This window comes from Pholcus phalangioides, unplaced genomic scaffold, assembly GCF_987345545.1.
Source record: "Pholcus phalangioides strain wild (caught in Gottingen) unplaced genomic scaffold, Ppha-v1.0 ptg000031l_1, whole genome shotgun sequence".
Classification (NCBI taxonomy): domain Eukaryota; kingdom Metazoa; phylum Arthropoda; class Arachnida; order Araneae; family Pholcidae; genus Pholcus; species Pholcus phalangioides.
The window spans coordinates 2,635,240-2,653,955 of NW_028301621.1; the positions used below are offsets into that span (position 1 = coordinate 2,635,240).

The 18,716-nt window shown below is 36.5% G+C and overlaps 1 protein-coding gene across 3 annotated transcripts in view; it reads right to left on the reverse strand.

Annotated features, from left to right (window-relative positions):
- Positions 1-1,546: 1,546 nt before the first annotated feature.
- The window catches only part of LOC149067002 (uncharacterized), a 32,219-nt gene continuing 15,049 nt past the window's right edge, over positions 1,547-18,716 (reverse strand). For 2 of the 3 annotated variants that reach the window (XM_089252987.1, XM_089252985.1), the window contains one exon: positions 1,593-2,546. In XM_089252987.1, coding sequence (XP_089109113.1) covers positions 2,160-2,546 — 387 coding nt within the window. In that variant the 3' untranslated portion in view covers positions 1,593-2,159. Of the gene's footprint in view, positions 2,547-18,716 lie in introns of all 3 variants that reach the window. The other variant, XM_089252986.1, reaches the window with a different exon arrangement.

Consider the following 18,716-nt stretch of genomic DNA (forward strand, 5'->3'; position numbering starts at 1 on the left):
TCAACTTTCTTCGACAATGCACAGCAAATTTTGAAGACGTATGTTTTTTAAGAATGACACTCCTTCGAGATCACTTCCAAAAGCACAGTGCAAAATGTGTAGATTACAAGATCCAATGTAGATAAGGCAAGGTGAACCAGATAGTTTTACTGCATTGTCCATCATTTTTAAAGGGATTTGTTCATATTTTACTGTTCAATGCAAGTGTAATCATTTTTGACAAATGAAGCACTTTCATTTCTAGCTCTTTGCTGAGTAAGTATTGTTTATGCCTCTTCATGCCTTAAAAATTCAGAAGACAACTGAATGCTATTGGGTAGCATCAGAATCACCCAAACCTAGAATAGGCCTATGTATCCAATTGCTTTGAAATGCAAACTGTTGTTTCACTTATTTGCACCATAATTTTGAATGATGAATGTTAGTCCAAGAGCATGAAGTAATAAATGCAAAATTATTTTTCCATCCAGACAGAAGTTTTTAATGACTACTCTACTTTGTTGAATCTTCAAACTAAGCAAATGAAAAATTAATAAACGAAATGGTCCACATCCACCCCCCCCCCCCTCCCTGCCTCAAATAACCTTAAAAATGATACAATTTCTGGTTTGGCAGAATCATTAATTGCATTCTCCAACATTTGTAATATTTGGCGATACATCAATAATTTCCTGCTCAATTAAAATCAATTACACAAATTTTGTCGATAGGATTTGGTAAAAAAAGTAGGAAAAGTAGGACGAAAACAAGAAAGTAGGACAAAAGTAGGACATTTTACCAAAAAGTAGGAAAAGTAGGACGAGTGGGAGCCCTGATTTACGCTAATCAGAGCAAAATTATCATTTCTCTACACCACAGCTTAATGCACATTGATTTTATATATGCATGATACATTTAATTTCAGTGATTTTAATTTTTTATAAGTAGTTTTTCATGGTACAAATATGAAATAATTTCGAACACAGGGCCAAATTTTGACTTGAGGGGTCCCTGGGCAGGGCAATCATATTAGAGAGCTTTCTCAACTGGAAAAAAAATATCTGGTTTATCAACAAAGATATTTTGTTTAAATTGAAGCCCTACATTTTAATGGAGGCCCACGCAAGAATTATGTTTAGCTCGAATAGTTCCCCCAAACGTTTCAAGAACTTCTGTCCTTTCAGTTGGGAAATGAAACTTCCTCGGTTTTTTTGTTGGAGCTGTTCCATTTCGGTATATAAGGCTTTTATGGTCACTTTCGAACATATAATAGTGTTGTATTAAACTTTTTTCTTCAAAAGAAACCATAGAAATCATCCATTCCTCTCTCTCAAACTTTTCCATAATGACGAGTTGACCGAAATTAGTGGCGAGTAACCGAGGATTTAATAACATTTTTATCTGTGGAAACCAGACGAGACCGAACTAAAATGACAACTTAACCGGAGTGACGACTTATTAGGGCGACGACTTACCAAGGATTTACTGTATCTGCCCATAGAAATATGGTCGTGATTCTTTAAATATGGATACTCGATTACTTCCGTCCGCACACATGATTTGTCATACAAAAACATTTTATTTCAAACATATGTCCATAGAGGGATATCATAATCACAATTTATTTGTTGAATGCTTATTAGAAATTACTATTTAAAGAACAAAAATTCTTCAGAGATTCATTTTTTTATCTGCATTTTCAAATGTTGATTTACCTGAAATTAGAATGAGAGGAAGGAAAAAAACCTTTTATTATGCTTATATATTTAAAGTTGTAAGAGTGCCTTTGCAGTGTATACAGATCCATAATGTAAACATAACTTGGCCAGACCTTCGCCTATTGACAACGTTTGTGCCATGGTGGGAGTGGGGGTAAGAGCTAGAATTCCTTTTTGAATCCCCCAGCAAATTTATAGCAGATCCTTAAAGAACTTACTGACATATGGCGTGATATACCCAGCAGCTCATAGAAACACTATCACACCTCCTTTACTATTTTTTTTTTTAAAGTGGCATAAAGTTTGTAATATACACAATGAACGCAAGAACTTTGCCTCTGGACTTATCCCGTTGCCAAGATCTCTTCCAGCCCAGCTTTGTGGCAGAGTCTGGTTGCAATACACACAATAAATTATGAACATGGTACTTTGTATAATTGTCACATTTTTAAAATTACAGTTTCAGAACTCTACTATTTCTGCCAAATCAATCAAATCTACAGAATTCTTAATATTTATCAGAATTTCATCTAATAAAAATATGTTGTAACTTGGAAAACCATTATGATGGGATGTCATACTGAATGGGATAAACATGTTACTTTTCTTCTTATTTGAATCCATTACCAATTTTTTCTTGACGTAAGGAAATTCTTCAATAAAAAATGGCTTGCATATGGCAACATCACTATTCACTGAGCTTTCAAGAACAACTGAGTTCTTCTCCTCTGCCTCATATAAAATGCTGTCTCCCTTGCTTCCAATTACATTCACATTCAGAGATGAATGAACTCTTTTTTTGAGACCTCCCAATACACATTCCAACTCATGACCATCAATGACCGTTCTCTACAAAAGAAGATATATTTTTAGGCATACATGGTTTTCACTTCTGCTATAAGTAAAGAACAATACAATATTTTTGCACCATTTGACCATCATAATAGAGTTTTTTAACTTGGTCTGATCTTCTGATTAATCCCTTGACTCCCAGGCTTAATTTCACAGGTTTGGTAGAATCAAGATCATTACTGACCTCTCGACTCAACCAGGACTGTTATTTGAGTTGCATACCACAGATTAATTGGATTTAAACACTCAGGCATTACTACTAAAATTAGATCTCTATAGGACTTATAAGGATGTCTGCTGTGTATGGCCTGGGAGCAGGGACGGATCTGGAAACTGGGGTGTGGTTGGAATGGGTGATTTTACATACCGCTAAGAAATCAGTCTCAACATATTGACCATATGTCCTGCATTTTCCATGCAATAGTCCAGTTTTTTTCCCCTCCATCTTGACCTTTTTGTACAATGTCCCAGTTTTACACGTTTTTCAGTCTTTTAGTTTTCTAGAATTTGTTGTTGCAATATACACTGAAGAGCCAAAAAAAAACTGGTACACCTGCCTAATATCGTGTAGGGCCCCCCGTGAGCCCGCAGAAGTGCCACAACACAACGTGGCATGGACTCGACTAATGTCTGAAGTAGTGCTGGAGGTAATTGACACCTTGAATCCTGCAGGGCTGTCCATAAATCCGTAGGAGTAAGAGGGGGTGGAGATCTTTTCTGAACAGCACGTTGCAAGGCATCCCAGATATGTTCAATAATGTGCATGTCTGAGGATTTTGGTGGCCAGCGGAAGTGTCTAAAATCAGAAGAGTGTTCCTGGAGCCACTTTGTAGCAATTCTGGATGTGTGGGGTGTCGCATTGTCCTGCTGAAATTGTCCAAGTCCATCGGAATGAACAACGGACATGAATGGGTGCAGGTGATCAGACAGGATGCTTACATACCTGTAACTGTCAGAGTCGTATCTAGACGTATCAGAGGTCCCATATCACGCCAACTGCACACGCCCCATACCATCACAGAGCCTCCGCCAGCTTGAACAGTCCCCTGTTGACATGTAGGGTCCCTGGATTCATGAGGTTGTCTCCATGACCGTACACGTCCATCAGCTCGAAGCAATTGGAACCGAGACTCGTCAGACCAGGCAACGTGTTTCCAGTCCTCAACAGTCCAATGTCAGTGTTGTCACGCCCAGGCAAGGCATAAAGCTTTGTGTCGTTCAGTCATCAAGGGTACACGAGTGGGCCTTCGGCTCTGAAAGCCCATATCGATAATGTTTCGTTGAATGGTTCGCACGCTGACACTTGTTAATGGCCCAGCATTGAAATCTGCAGCAATTTGCGGAAGGGTTGCACGTCTGTCACGTTTCTCGTCAGTCGTCGTTGGTCCCGTTCTTGCATGATCTTTCTCCGGCCGCAGCGATGTCGTAGATTTAACTTTTTACCGGATTCCCGATATTCACGGTACACTCCTGAAATGGTCGTATGTGAAAATCCAAATTTCATCGCTACCTCGGAGATGCTTTGTCCCATCTCTCATGCGCCGACTATAACACCACGTTCAAACTCACTTAAATCTCGATAACCTGCCATTGTAGCAGCAGTAACCGATCTAACAACTATGCCAGACACTTGTGTTATATAAGCGTTGCCGACCGCAGCGCCGTACTCTGATTGATTCCACATTTCTTTATTTGCATATGCATGCCTGTACCAGTTTTTATGGCTATTCAGTTTATTATCATATAGAAAAGTTCTGAAAATTTAATTATCACATTTCACTTCCCCCCCCCCCCATAGATACACCCCTTGCCTGGGAGTGGTGGAGAGGTTAATGGCCATTTTTGGGTGTAGGGCAATGTTGAGGATAAAGCCTGTATTTATTCGTTTTCATATCTAGCTTTGTCCCAATTGGTCAATTGAATACAAATTAGTCAAACCTTGATTACCCGGAGTAAGAGCCTACATGGAGTGAGTTGACGACTGCCAACAGCGTGATTGCTTGGCAATTTTAAGCATCTTGATTGCAGAGCGAGTGATTGGTGTTTCAAGCGATGTGAAAAATGCGATCCTAATTGAATCACCCAAATCGTCAGGAAAAAATGGAGGTCTTCAATCTGAAATTCGTCGGTTTGGTTGAGGGGCATCCAGAATTATATGATTACACAAGGCCCAGTTACTCAAGGAAGGATGTTGTTGAGAAAGCCTGTAGTGAAATAGGCAAAGAAGTAAATTTGTCAGGTATGTAGCATTTTTTTTCATATAATAAACAATCGCAGTGTAGCTATTTTTCATTGTTTACATATGAATTTTTTATTTTTTGGCTTAATGAAGTGGGATTTGCTTTTGATGGGTGCCCATGAAAAATTCTAGCCTGTAGGGAGAGGGGCCTAAAGCACGTGCTTCCAGCCGGGTATGCAGCGTTATGAACTTTTCTTAAAAACATAAAAATGTGATTTGCTTTAATGATTTAATAAATGAATTAGGTTCTGTTTATATCGGGAGAGCTTGTGATTAATTTGTTGTGAAAAAAAAAAGCGTCAGATCATTATATTATGGTCATTATAAAAGGGTTTTTATGACCTGGGAATTGCTAAAACAAATGCATTTATGGCCTAAAAAACCTACGCACAATAAAAAGACCTAACAATTTCCTTGTTACATTTTCCAAAAATATTTTTAGAAATCCTAGCCCTTTTATTATATTGTGTTTAAAAATAAATAAATGCAGCAGAACCTCGATAAGTGACTACCCTGATAACTTGGCAAATATTATTCTCATGTTTGACATAATACTAAATTCAATAGGAGAAACCTCCAAGATGTCTAAACCTTGTTTAAGTCAACTGAAATTTGTGCTGTGTTATCACCATTAATTTTTCAAATTATCTGTGCTTTGGCCACATCCACAAAGTTTCAAAACATTACTCACTCACATTTCAACATTTCCTTGTTTCATTGTTTTTACGTGTGGTGGTGTCAGAGCCGAGAGTGTGCTTGAGCACCCACGGCATTATGGCAAGGGTCCGAGCCACCACACATTTTATTCAAAAATTAAATTTTCCTACGTACAGCTCAAGATGACCATCCACAGGTGTGAAACACTTCTGATGTCCCTGTTTGCACTGATATTCTTCACACCTCAGATAAATTCCCACTGTTTGGAACCTGAAAATTCAACCTGTGGACTACAAGTCAAATAAATAGTCCGCTTTTTTTTAACACAGCTATTGCGACACAGCATGATTTTTTGCACTTTAATACGAGATTCTTTTTGCAAAAAAAATTAGGTAACTTCCCAAACTATGCAACTTTCCAAATAGTATTGTCACAAGTAGTGCTGAGAGGGTGAGTAGGCATCCAGTGAAGCAAACAGCACTGTTATCAGATTAGCCTACTGAAGGTATTGGAAAAAAGACATAGTTCAGCCGACATCCTCTAAGAAGGGAGGAGAAGGTATCTTCTTTAGAGGGTGTTGATACAGTGGTGGAAAGAAAAAAGAAAAGGGGACTTTTTCAACACCCCTTAGGATTTCTGGATACGAGGGAAAAAATATCTTATTTTTGGTCCTAAAAAATGTCCTGTAGAATGATTATTAAGATTCTTCCTTTCTACTCAATCTTAATAAAAATCTTCTGCAACAAAGATTCTTTTATTGGTGGCAGTTGGGGCTTTGGTGAAAGGGTTGGGATAAAAACCTAGATAATAATCTGGATTTTAACCATCTGGGAAATCAGACTGGGGTAAGCACCAATAAAACAGTGTTAAGTGGCTATAAATGGAATGGATGAATTCAATTACAATACAATTTTTTTTAACTTGTTTGGGAACCGAAATAGGAAGAAGCTGGTCAATTCAGAACATCCGTTTGCAGTCTCTAATTGAAATATAAAGAAATCATGGTATAGAATGGTAGGCGGGGTCACGTTATTCCGTTTACTGGTCGTATAAGGATAAGGGGCAGCTCTGCTCATGTGAAGTTTTCCTGAAAACAAAAAAGGGGGGAACAAATGTGGAACTTGTCAGAACCAACATTTTTATGAATTGTATACAGCATTACAAAACTACATTCGGTTATAAACTCAGGATTACCAACAAGAATAACAGTAAAAGCTCATCATCATTATACACTTTTCTGACGAACACAAAGTAAGCAAATAGCAAATATAGCTACTCATTTCTGATAAGTTCATGGTTCATGCATTTTGTGAGAGTTTTCTTTAATGATAATTTAAGAACCACCACCACCACAATTCAATCTTAAATAATTTGGATTCCTCTGTAATGCTTGTATTCAATAAGGTGTAAGACACACGTGTTTTCATACAATACATCGATAATTGAAAAAAGTTTAATTTCTTAAAAGAGTACTAGATCAAAGTAAAAGAGGAATATTTCTTGTATTTCAGTTTCATTTTGCTTGCAATGCCTCATGAAATTGACTAGCATCCTGGTCTTAATAGAGTTAAATCATGTTTTCTCTGCAATCTTTATATTGCTATCTTACTTGCTTTTCAGATGTGTAACAAACACGACAGGTGAACAGTTTGCATTTTACATTTGCAGTTTGAAATATTTCTGTATATCGGAGATAAAACCATGTGCCAAAAGAGAAATTTTCTGAGAGCCGTTTGAAGTGTTTTCAAAGTGGATATCACTGTTATTTATTGAAAAAGGATTTCATGTTCTATACCTATGTATACATTACAGGGTGTTCTGTTAATGGACTGACAAACTCAGAGGGTTGTTAGTAGACATCAAGAGGAACAAAAATTGCAATGGAACATGTCGCAAACCACGTTGAAAGGGTGAACATCTAAAAAAATTCATGCAGGCTCTGAGTCCAGCTGCAACCGCCTATCGAGGGGAATCAGCAAACCGTTGCAGCATGTCTTCTTCCATTTGAGAAGTGCGTACATTGAGAAGTCTCCCTGCATCACGCCGGGATGGGTGGAAGGTCCCCCGTCTCCAATAGTACTCGATCGATCATGGCAAAGGATTATGGCTGCAAACGCCTCCTCATCAAATATTGCTGTTGAGTACATCTGCTGTGCTAAGCACCCATTGCCATTTGCTCGACTAAATCAGATGCATATCAGCATATTCTTCATTCGTGTAGTCAGCCATCACGATACTCATTTTGGTAAACTCTCTTGCCAACTGGCGTTAATGGATTAAAGACTCATCTGGTTTCCTATGGGACATATCTGAAAATGAAAAAAAATTGAAAGGCCGCCCCACGGGCCTCCCGAGCTGGAGCCGTCAGCCCTCCCCATCCTCGTAGGGGCCATGCCTGTTGCAACAGCCTTGTATGCAGCCAAACAACTTTGTCAACTTTTCCATTGCTGCAATAAATAACATTAACTGCAAACCAATTTTAAATATGCCATATCAAATTTCAGAGAATTTCAACACCCAATTCCACTACCAACACAAATTCCTTGTTCATGTTAAATAAAAAAAACTCAAATCAAAGCTGGTGAAAGTTGTACAATAGGGTGGGTTGAAAAAATAAATTTATTTTCAAATTATATAGTGCGAAAAAGTTGCCTCCTTTAATAAGAAGAAAAACGACAAATTTTAAAATCGGTTTTGATATCTTCCATTCGCACATCGTACTTGAAGTTTATAAGAAATTGACAAAATTGAACATTTTTCTTACATTTTTTAATATTACTTAAAAATCCATGATCAACATGCTATAGTTTGTTATGCTTAATTTATGGTTCAATAACATAAAATAAATAAAAACATTGTTAATATTTCAATGTTCACCGATTGCGCAATGTGTTTAAAAAATGGGAATTGATCAAATTTTTGCAAGTTTCATTGTGCAGCTCTTCGCTCATTTTGTCAGAACAAAACAAATCAAAGCTCACCATGAGGAGTGCTGAGTGCATGGAAGTAGTGCACGTCGAGTTCCACCCCCCACACCCCATCCAATCAAAAATCCAAAGTAGGGGGTGTGCGTGTGTAATTTACATTAAATTTTAAAACCAGTTACCAAAATTGACTAGGATTCAGTGATAATACAATTGAACGATCGGCGTAGTTGAACCGAAAATTACAAAAGAAACAAGGCTATACACGTTTCAGAACTATATAAAGTTCCTTCATCGGTAGCGGAAACAAAGAAAAATATCAGAAAAAAAATATTAAAAATACTCCTTATAACGGGAGTTACTTATAGCGGCTATTGTAAACAAAAGTCGAATTCAAAATGAACTGTCAATAAAAGAGCAGAGGATGACGGAAAAAGAAAAAATGTCTTCTCCATCAGCATCACTATCAAATTCTCGATTGCCTCTGCCATTTTTCTCTTCCGTCCTCTTCCTCTGCTCTTTTGTTGACAGTTCATTTTAAATAAGACTCTTTTATCTGTAATAGCGAGTAACTCCCGCTATAAGGAGTATTTTTAATATTTTTTCTCATATTTTTCTTTGTTTCTGCTACTGATGAAGGAACTCATATAGTTCCGAAACGTGTATAGCAGTGGTTCTTTTGCAATTTTGGGTTCAATTACATCGGTCGTTTAATTGTATTATCTAACCCAAAAAAGGTAATTTATTTCTAGGATTCAGTGGTTTATTGTTACGCATTTGTGATTCTTTTTTAAGTGCATACACTTATATTCTGACTTTAGTGAGAAATCAGACAACTGATCTAGATAGCAGCATAGATCTGGTGTAGCCATCTCTAGCTTCATGTCCACATACTTTAGTTGAGGCCTCTGTAACAAGTTTGACACATCTCTCAACTGCGTGTGACATGGATACTTTTTCATGTCTCTGATGAGGTTAGTGTCGGAATTGATAAATGATGTAATATTGCAACGTTTCTTCATTGCATACACAGCATGTGTTTTGTTTTCCCAGATAAATATTTGGCAGGTGACAATAAGGAATGACATTAATTATTTCTATATGAACATTTATTACATTAATTTTTTATCAATTACAGCAACAATTGATCGATAATTCTCAGAAATGATAATCAAGATGCGGAAATTACATGTTTACATTAATAAGATTTAAAGTCAAAATATCACAGTCAGTACTGAAATCTGTCTCACCAATACGATAATAGGGAAAAATATCCGCATGACTATAAATACAGTAACGGCTACACTGAAGCACACAAAGTCGTCACCATTCTCGACACCTAGAGTTCACACAGGACTACGTTACGGAAACCCGATTATCACAAGCACGGATTCAACCAGTCGTCACATCTCATAATAGGCATGAGGATCTTTCCCTTGAGAAATCGGAATAATGGCGATGAAATATGGCACTGGTATGATCATATCCACAGAGCCGGGGGGGGGGGGGGACAATTCACCTTCCACCGTGAAAGGCAGTGGCCGAAAAGAGGTCACAACATCAGCTGTTCGTCCTTCAAGACATCACGATCAATGCGGAGATGCACAAGGTGCCTTTATTTTGAGTTAATTCATGCTGCAAAAAAAAGCAAGGAGTGAGAGCGAGAGGATAACATGCAACCAGTATTTGAAGGAAATTTTCCCGACCCTGCAGGGTCACCAGATTCGATCAGATTCAAGAAATAACACCTGAATTCGCATAACACAACAGTTAAACAAAGTTAAACCACCGTTTTCTGCTATGCTTGTTCTGAATTGTGCAGTTTTTTTTTAATACTTTATCAATCTTGAGTATTTTATTTTTTCATCTAATCAATTCGAGGTGTCCTATAAGAATGGATGGTGCAATGGATGATGCTGTAGAATGCTTTTTGCCATGTGGGGAGCATTTCATGTTGATGAAAGATAAAATAATTTGTATGCAATGTAAGTCACCTTTTCACTTTTATTGTGTGGGCTTCACTGACAAGACATTTCGAAATTCTCAAAAGCCCGAGCCAATTCATGGAAATGTGCTGCATGTAACTTACATAGGGACCAAGATGTCTCACTCCTCAATCACAAATAATTGTACAGATACTGTAGATCAGCAGTTCTCAACCGGGGCTCCACGTGCACTCTCCAGGGGATCTGTGGCCGCTCGAGGAAAATAAAAAAACCAGTAAATTTAAAAAACAAATTATGAATATTTTTAAATCATAAAAAGAAATCTATCTTTGACGAATAAAAAAATAAATATACCCATGCGGCTCCGCTATAGAAATTTTTTATTAACCCACTCATGGTTTGAGGGTCTTGAGAAAATCGACTTGAAAAAGGTTCAGGTAATTGTCACAAAACTACTTCGAAAAAAATCCAACCATTTTTCCTTCCCCCCATACAAACAGCGGGATATCGGATTTAGTGCTGTGTGGTTTAAAATTTTTGCTCCGCCCACTGCTGAATGCTTCTTTGTAAGAGAGAAAAAGAAAAGACGTGCTCTCTCGTAAAAGGATTCAAACTAAGTACAATACTTGGCTATTTGTGGGCTCGTCTTTTTTTCCCATTCCTCTGCCAACGTATTTTTTACTTTTCAAGTGAAGATCTCGGCAAAATGAAACTGATTACATGAGCGCTGATTTGAACAACTATCAAATTATTTTACTTAAAAACTTTAATAAACTTACCGTATTTCCACGCATTGGCCGGCATGTCATAAAACATGAGGGGCACCAGCTTTTTGAATTGATAGATGAGCTGCACATTTTTTTTTTGTACGGAATGCTTAATCATAAGCCGTGGCTCAGCTTTTACAGCACAATACTTTTTTACTGGATTTTCACCCGTGGCCCCTTAGTATATTCTAGAGCTACTGTGTGGTCGTGTGGACATCATTCTGGGATCTCATCACGAGCATCCAGGTTTGTACCACATTGGTTGCAGAGTGGTGGTCTACTGTAGTTCGTTTTCTGCGGTTTTTCAACTTATAAAAGCATTGTTGAACAGCTACAGCAATTTGGAGTCACAGAGCGAGTCCTATTGCAGTATATAAGTCCACCCTTTTCAGTATATAATTTCTATGGCGGAGCCCTGTTTCACTCGAGGAGCACTTTTTTCATTCAATTTTTATGGTAGAACCTTGTAGTTCTCTTACTTTTTATTTATCTATCAAAGTTATTGATTTGTTTTATTTCCTTCGAGTCACCGTGGAGCCCCTGGGAAGTGTACACAGAGCTCCAAGGGATCCGTGGAGCACTGGTTGAGAATCGCTGGGTTACAGGTTTATCCTGCTTGAAAGTACGAATTTACTCATGACCGGTCAACAATGTGATAACATGCTTATATTTATTCCCACTTCCAACTACTTTTTTTAAAATTCTTATTATAACCAATTAAATTTTAAAAAAAGTCACACAAGTGCCCTTGCCTTATTTTTTAGAGCATTGCTCAGCGAAGCAAGATGTTGCAGAGATTGAATACATCCGTGGATTTAGGTATTGCATGAGCCGCATTCTCGATTTCACTGAACATTATCATCGCATAGTTTGCAAAGCTAATAGAATTTCATACATGTTATGTACCACAAATGTGATGCGAATACGTTCCCATATGCTTACTCTGTGTATGTTCACCCAACTCTGGTTCACAAGTATGGGCTGATCAAATGAGTATAATGTCTTCATGGGGCCTACATGATAAAATTCTGGCACACTATAATTTTCGAAAGTATGTAAATATGTAAGCTGTTACTTCCATCCAAATACTGCCCCCCCCTCCCCCGAATATCACTTTGCACGTGGGAGGGGGTGGATTGGCATGATCTTGGAATCACTGCCCAGCGTATAACCTTCACAAGAGGGAAGCTCGCTGGACTCTAGACATGACAGACACTATGGCAGTCTTTGTTTATAAAACTTTCGCTTTCACTATAAATTTTTTCAAAAAGAAAATAGTTTGTATACTTAGAAATGGTTTCCTCTGCTGGGTGAGGTTGGGGGTGCCAGGCAAAGGCAGGGCCAAGAAAGAAGTGAGAAGAAAACATGGTCCAAAGAGGGTTACAGTGGGGGGGAAGGTAAAGGAGTTAAGAAACACTGGTATCAGTTATGCTCTGCGTAAATAAACATGATACTGTATTTGATTTTCTGATGTAGGGCTTTCCAATCACATCGGATAATTGAGGTTCTGCCGTATCGTACTTGAATAGTGATAAAGAGGTAAATATAAACAAATCAGCCACCTCGTTGGGCATTTTGCCTGTTGTGGCGTTGTATTTGTATTTGTAAAAATAAAATTAAAAAATTTCGCCTATACTGTAAAAAATTAAAATCACTGGAAAGTAAGGATGTCACAATTCGGGGGGGGGGGGGAGGAGGGGGTTGATCCTGTTTATCTCTATCTTGCATTCAGTGTTTCGCAGTCAATGAGATGTAATATGTAATTTTCATGCCAAAATAAAAGTGAATGCCAGTACATATCCTACAATCGAGCGATAAGAAGTTCTATAATAAGCTAAAAACGTGCCTTTCAGGTGGGACATTTGTTGCTGAAGAGCAGCCTTCTTTATACTTTCTGAAAATTCCTCTTCGTTTACAAAATGATTAAGGCTTCTTTGAACTGACTATTCAAGAGCTGCTTGTCAAACGTCTGTATCTGCTAAGTTAATTGAAAACAGTCCCCTCCCGCCGAAGAGGCAGAAGCCATTTTGTCCTTTTCAACGCCCAGCGCTGTTGCGAATACAATGGTCATTTTGTGGAGAAAGGAGAGGGGGGTGTATCCTACGCCAGCTTAGTGATTCTTTATGGGGGGAAAGCAAGGCAGTATATTTACGCCCAGGACCATTTGGAAGTCGAAAAGTTCACACGTAAAAATACGGCCTAGACCATTTGGAAGTCGAAAAGTTCACACGTAAAAATACGGCCTAGACCATTTCATCAACTTTGATGTTCGACCGTTTCATCAACCGAAGTCATCAACTTCACACATACATATATGTGCAGGACTGTCAGTCAGTTAAAAAGGGCTCCGTGAGTCTGAGCCCTTTTTAACAGCCCTCAAAAGCCGGATTTTCACCAAAAGCAAAATTTGGGGGTTATAAGGGGCCTCTTCCCCCCCCCCTTCCTGCTGAATGCAAGAATGGTTATTGTTGTTATTCGAGAATGAACTACCAAACTACTCTTAGTACTATAAATGGTGGTAATGACTTAATTCTTGATAATTTAAATTTTTTCCTAAATCGTGAAATTGAAATAAACAGAAAACCTGTATCCATATTTTTAATCGTTATTCATTATCAGATTTGTAGTGCTATTGAGCATCCATTGCCTACTGCTGGGCTTCTGTCCGGGATACTTATTCTATTACATTTTTCTATTATGAATTATCTCATATTGAAGATTAAAATAAACTTCATCTTAGTACCCTGGAGGAGTTCAGTAGCTTCTTAAACCATTCTCAGAACAGCGATTCTCAACCTAGCACAGATATTAATGTTGTACATTTTAATACTAGAAGTATCAGATTTATTAATAACATTTACATGAAAATTTATCATCTATAGATGTACTTGTGCTGTCTGAAATTTGGATTTTCAGTTTGATTTATTTACACATGTTGTAGAGAATATAATAACTCTGGTGGTGTGTGGTATATACTCTCATAAATCACATTCATTTTTAAGACTAAATTATGGATCCTCCCTGTCAGGAAAGATAATTGTGTTTTTCATCATCTTTCATTAAATTTAAATATAATTTGTCTCTACAGATCTCATTCATTCACAGTCAACTATTTTGTCAATGAATTAAATCAATTTTTACATAAATTTATATATAAATATACCTTACTCATTGGGGATATTAATATTGACTTATTAGCTCCAACACATAATACTAATTGCGAATATATTGGCACTTTAAGAAATTATGGATTTTTATCTTCAATCTCTCATATAACACCATCTAATACTTCTATCGATCGCATTTTTCTAAGCAACTCTAACCGCCTATTCATTCATCTGTTTTTTTTAACTGATATTACTGATCATTATCCTATTTTATATAAACTTTCTTACACTGTAAATAATTCTAATAAACCATCCCTCAATCTTTCTAACAAAAAATGCAAAACTTTTTTTTTTATTATAGTGGCATTTCATCTTATTTAGAAAATTATAAATTTACCCTTCATCATAATCTTGCACATTCTCGGTTTGATGAATTTATTATCTCGAGAATATAATCAACAACATCACAAAATATATTACAACTAAGCCTAAACAACAGAAAGCTGCTTTTAAACCTTGGATTTCACCAGAACTTAAGTTCTATATTAAGACCAAAGAAAAACTTTACTTAAAATCTAAAAATAACAATTTGATATTCTGATACAAACAGCTTACGGTAGTATTACATCATTTGTCAAATCAAAAATAAAACTAGCCAAATGTACTTATTTTCAAAATCAGTTCTTAAATTGCAATTCACCTTCCAAACATTGGAAATTTGTTAATAAACTATTAGGAACAAATGAAAACCTTGTGCCATTGCCTCCAGGTACTAATATGATTCGAATATCAAATGAATTCAATGCACATTTTATAAATATTTCTCCTCTATCTCGCCTACCATCTGTTGATTTCAAAAACTATACTTCTAATAACAGCAATTCTATCTTTCTTTACCCAACTACACCTGATGAAGTAGTAAAGATCATAAATGATTTATCTAACAAAGTTTCGAGTACTGACCTAATTAATTCTAAAATTCTAAGATGTCTACCGGGTGACACTATTGTGCTCCTGGCTGACTTGATTAACAATTGCACTGTAAATGGTGTTTCCCCAGATTCATTTAAATCTGCTGTTTTATATATTTAATCAGGTGAATATTTAAATCAGGTGATAAAAATGATTAATAATTTTAGACCAATCTCTATTCTGTCTTCTATCTCCAAGATTTTTGAAACTGTATTAAAAACTAGAGTCCATTCTTTATCTAATCATAATTTATACTCTGAAAAAATCAGTATGGTTTCCTCCCAAATAAAAACACTGAATCTGCCATCCTTAAATTAGCTTCCTATGTTGTGCATAACCTTGATGCATCAAGAAAGACTCTTGCAGTTTTTCTAGATATGAGAAAAGCATTTGATAGCGTAAATCATGAAATCCTTCACAAACTTGGAAAACTCTGTATGAGAAATAATGCACTTTACCGTAATCTTTTTAAACTTTATTTGCACAATAGAACACAATCTGTTAAATATATTACAAGCATTAGTGAACCCATAAACATACAGGTAATAAAGGGTATTCCTCAGGGCTCAGTACTCGGCCCACTACTTTTTACTAATTTCATTAATGATTTTTGTAAACTTGATATTGAAGGTGAAATAATTGCATTAGCAGATGACACGGTTCTCTTTTCTGCTTCTGATTACCAATCTCTCCAAAATATTGTTAATAATGGTCTCCTAAAAATAAGAAGCTCTTGAAATTGCCAAAAAAAGAATAGCTACGGCTGCTGGAAAAGTAAATGAAACCAAGAAATTTAATGCACAATTTCAAAAACAGGCAAGGAAAGATAAAGAGACTTTCCTTAATTCAAAATGCAGACAAATTGAAGGAGCCAACAGACTAGGGTGAACAAAAGACCTCTACAGGAGGATTAATGAAATCACTGGCAATTTTAATCCACGTTTCGGTATCATAAAAGACAAAAATGGAAATGTCTTGAACTCTGAAAAAGACATTGTAAACAGATGGAAAGAATACACAGAAAATCTTTATAAGAAATCAGATCGAAAGATAATAAATAGCAATATAGAAATAAATCATGAACCACCAGTTACAAAGGACGAAGTCAGATAGGCAACAAATCAATTAAAGAATTTCAAAGCTCCAGGTATTGACAATATTCCAGCAAAGCTTCTGAAAAAAGCAGGGGAAAATATTATTGATGCACTAACATCACTCTGCCAACAAATCTGGGAGAAAATAGAGTGGCCCACAGACTGGAAAAGATCTATATTCACACCCATTCACAAAAAAAGGTGCTCTTAGAGAATGCTCCTATTACATAACAATCTCCCTAATACCACATGCTAGCAAGATTATACTAAAAATTATTCAGAAATGACTCGAAACCATTATAGAAAGGGAATTAGCAGAGGAGCAAGCAGATTTCAGAAGAAATAGGGAACTAGAGACCAAATTGCCAATATAAGATGGATAATGGAGGCAGCAAAATAACGTCAAAGGAAGTTATATTTTTGTTTCATCGATTATACAAAGGCCTTTGACTGTGTTGATCATGATAAGCTTTGAGATATTCTTGGAACAATGGGAGAACCTAATCACCTCGTCTGCTTGATCAGAAATTTATATATTAACTAAGAGGCAAGTGTAAGAACAAACTATGCCTTAACTGAATGGTTTGAAATTGAAAAAGGGGTTCGACAAGGATGCATCCTTTCCCCAAACTTATTTACTCTTCATGGAGAATATAATGAGAGCATCTGATTTAGAAGAATTAGAGGCAGGTGTTAAAATTGGAGGACGAGTGATCAACAACCTTAGATATGCTGATGACACAACTCTGATGGCAGAATCTGAAGAACATTATATCAAGAGTAAAAACAGAAAGTGAGAATCTTGGACTCTGACTAAATACGAAAAAAACAAAGATAATGACTGCAGCAGATATTCACAGTTTTCAACTAGATGGCGAAAGTTTTGAGATTGTGGACAGATTTGATTTCCTAGGATCAAGAATTGTAAAAGAAGGACTTTGCACAGAACAAATAAAAAGACTAGTAGTTCTAGGTAAAACAGCCACAAAAAAATTTAATATAATAATGAAGATGTATCAATGAAAACAAAAATTAGAATTAGAAATGCGTTGGTCTTTCCTGTTTTTATGTATGGATGTGAGAGCTGGACACTACGGAAAGCAGATAAGAAAATAATTGATTCCTTCGAACTTTGGTGCTGGAGGAGGATGCTGAGAATTCCATGGACAGCTAATCGGTTAGGACTAACAAATCGGTTATCGAAGTCATCAAGGTGGACTATTCTCTAGAAGCAAGTCATTAAACAGAAACTCCCTTACTTTGACCATGTAATGCTAGTTTTTTCTAGTGAGCACAGAAGGCTCACTAGAAAAAAGGTTAATGATTGGAAGAATGGAGGGAACAAGAAGGAAAGGCAGACCAAGCACCAGATGGATAAAAGGTGTGTTGCAAAGCACTGGATTGAAGCTAGCACAACTGAGACTTGCTGTGAATGACAGACCAGCTTGGAGAGCCATGATCTATAGCAGTGATTCCCAATGTGGGCGTTAACGCCCCCCAGGGGGCGGTAGAAGCTACAGGTATAACATAGGATCCTATGGGTTACATTGCGTTGGGGGGGGGGCAATGGGAGAAACAAATTTGTGAATAAGGGGGCGATGGGACAGAAAAGGTTGGAAAACTATGATCTATAGAGTCACCAAGAGTCGAAATCGACTCGATAGTTCCTAACAACAACAAAAGTAAAAAATTGGTTCCGTGCTAATGATCTCCAAATTAATGTTACTAAAACCAAGAGAGTTTTTAAATTTGTCTTTAAATCTAACTAACCAATCTAGCATAAGCATTATTTTCCATGACATCAACTGCAACAATGATTTTTCTTGCACTTGTCAAGATCTAGAGCAAGTCAGCAAAATAAAATATTCAGGTTCACATATTGACCAAGATGTGAAATGGAAATCACATGTCAAATATTTATTAAATAAACTTAAGATTTATGCTTTACAAATTCTATTACCTAAAACAATGTTCAACTAACACCTTTCTATTAACACCTTACTATGCTGTTTTCCATTCCCATCTAATGTACTGTCTTCTTGCTTGGGGCAGCAGCTGCCTTACTAATCTTCAACCAATCATTTCTATTCAAAATAGAATTTTACGGTTTATTACTAATGATTATCACTCGCCTACATTTTCCTTTTATAACCGCTTACAAATATTACCTCTTCGAAATCTTTATTTTTTACAAATCACTATTGCTTATTCACTAACATCAGTTTTCCTTCAACTTCAATACCACTTGCTCGTCCTCAAAAATAGTACTCACACTCTACTACTAATTCACAAAACAATAGCTAGAAAACACTTAACATATATTATTCTAAAGTTTTATAATTCATTTCCTTTAAATTTCGATACAAATGTGTGTGTACCTGCAAAAAATTAATTAAATCCTCTCTTATCTGAGACTAACATAGAAAAACACTTTTGAACTTTTTTTTAATAATGATGTATA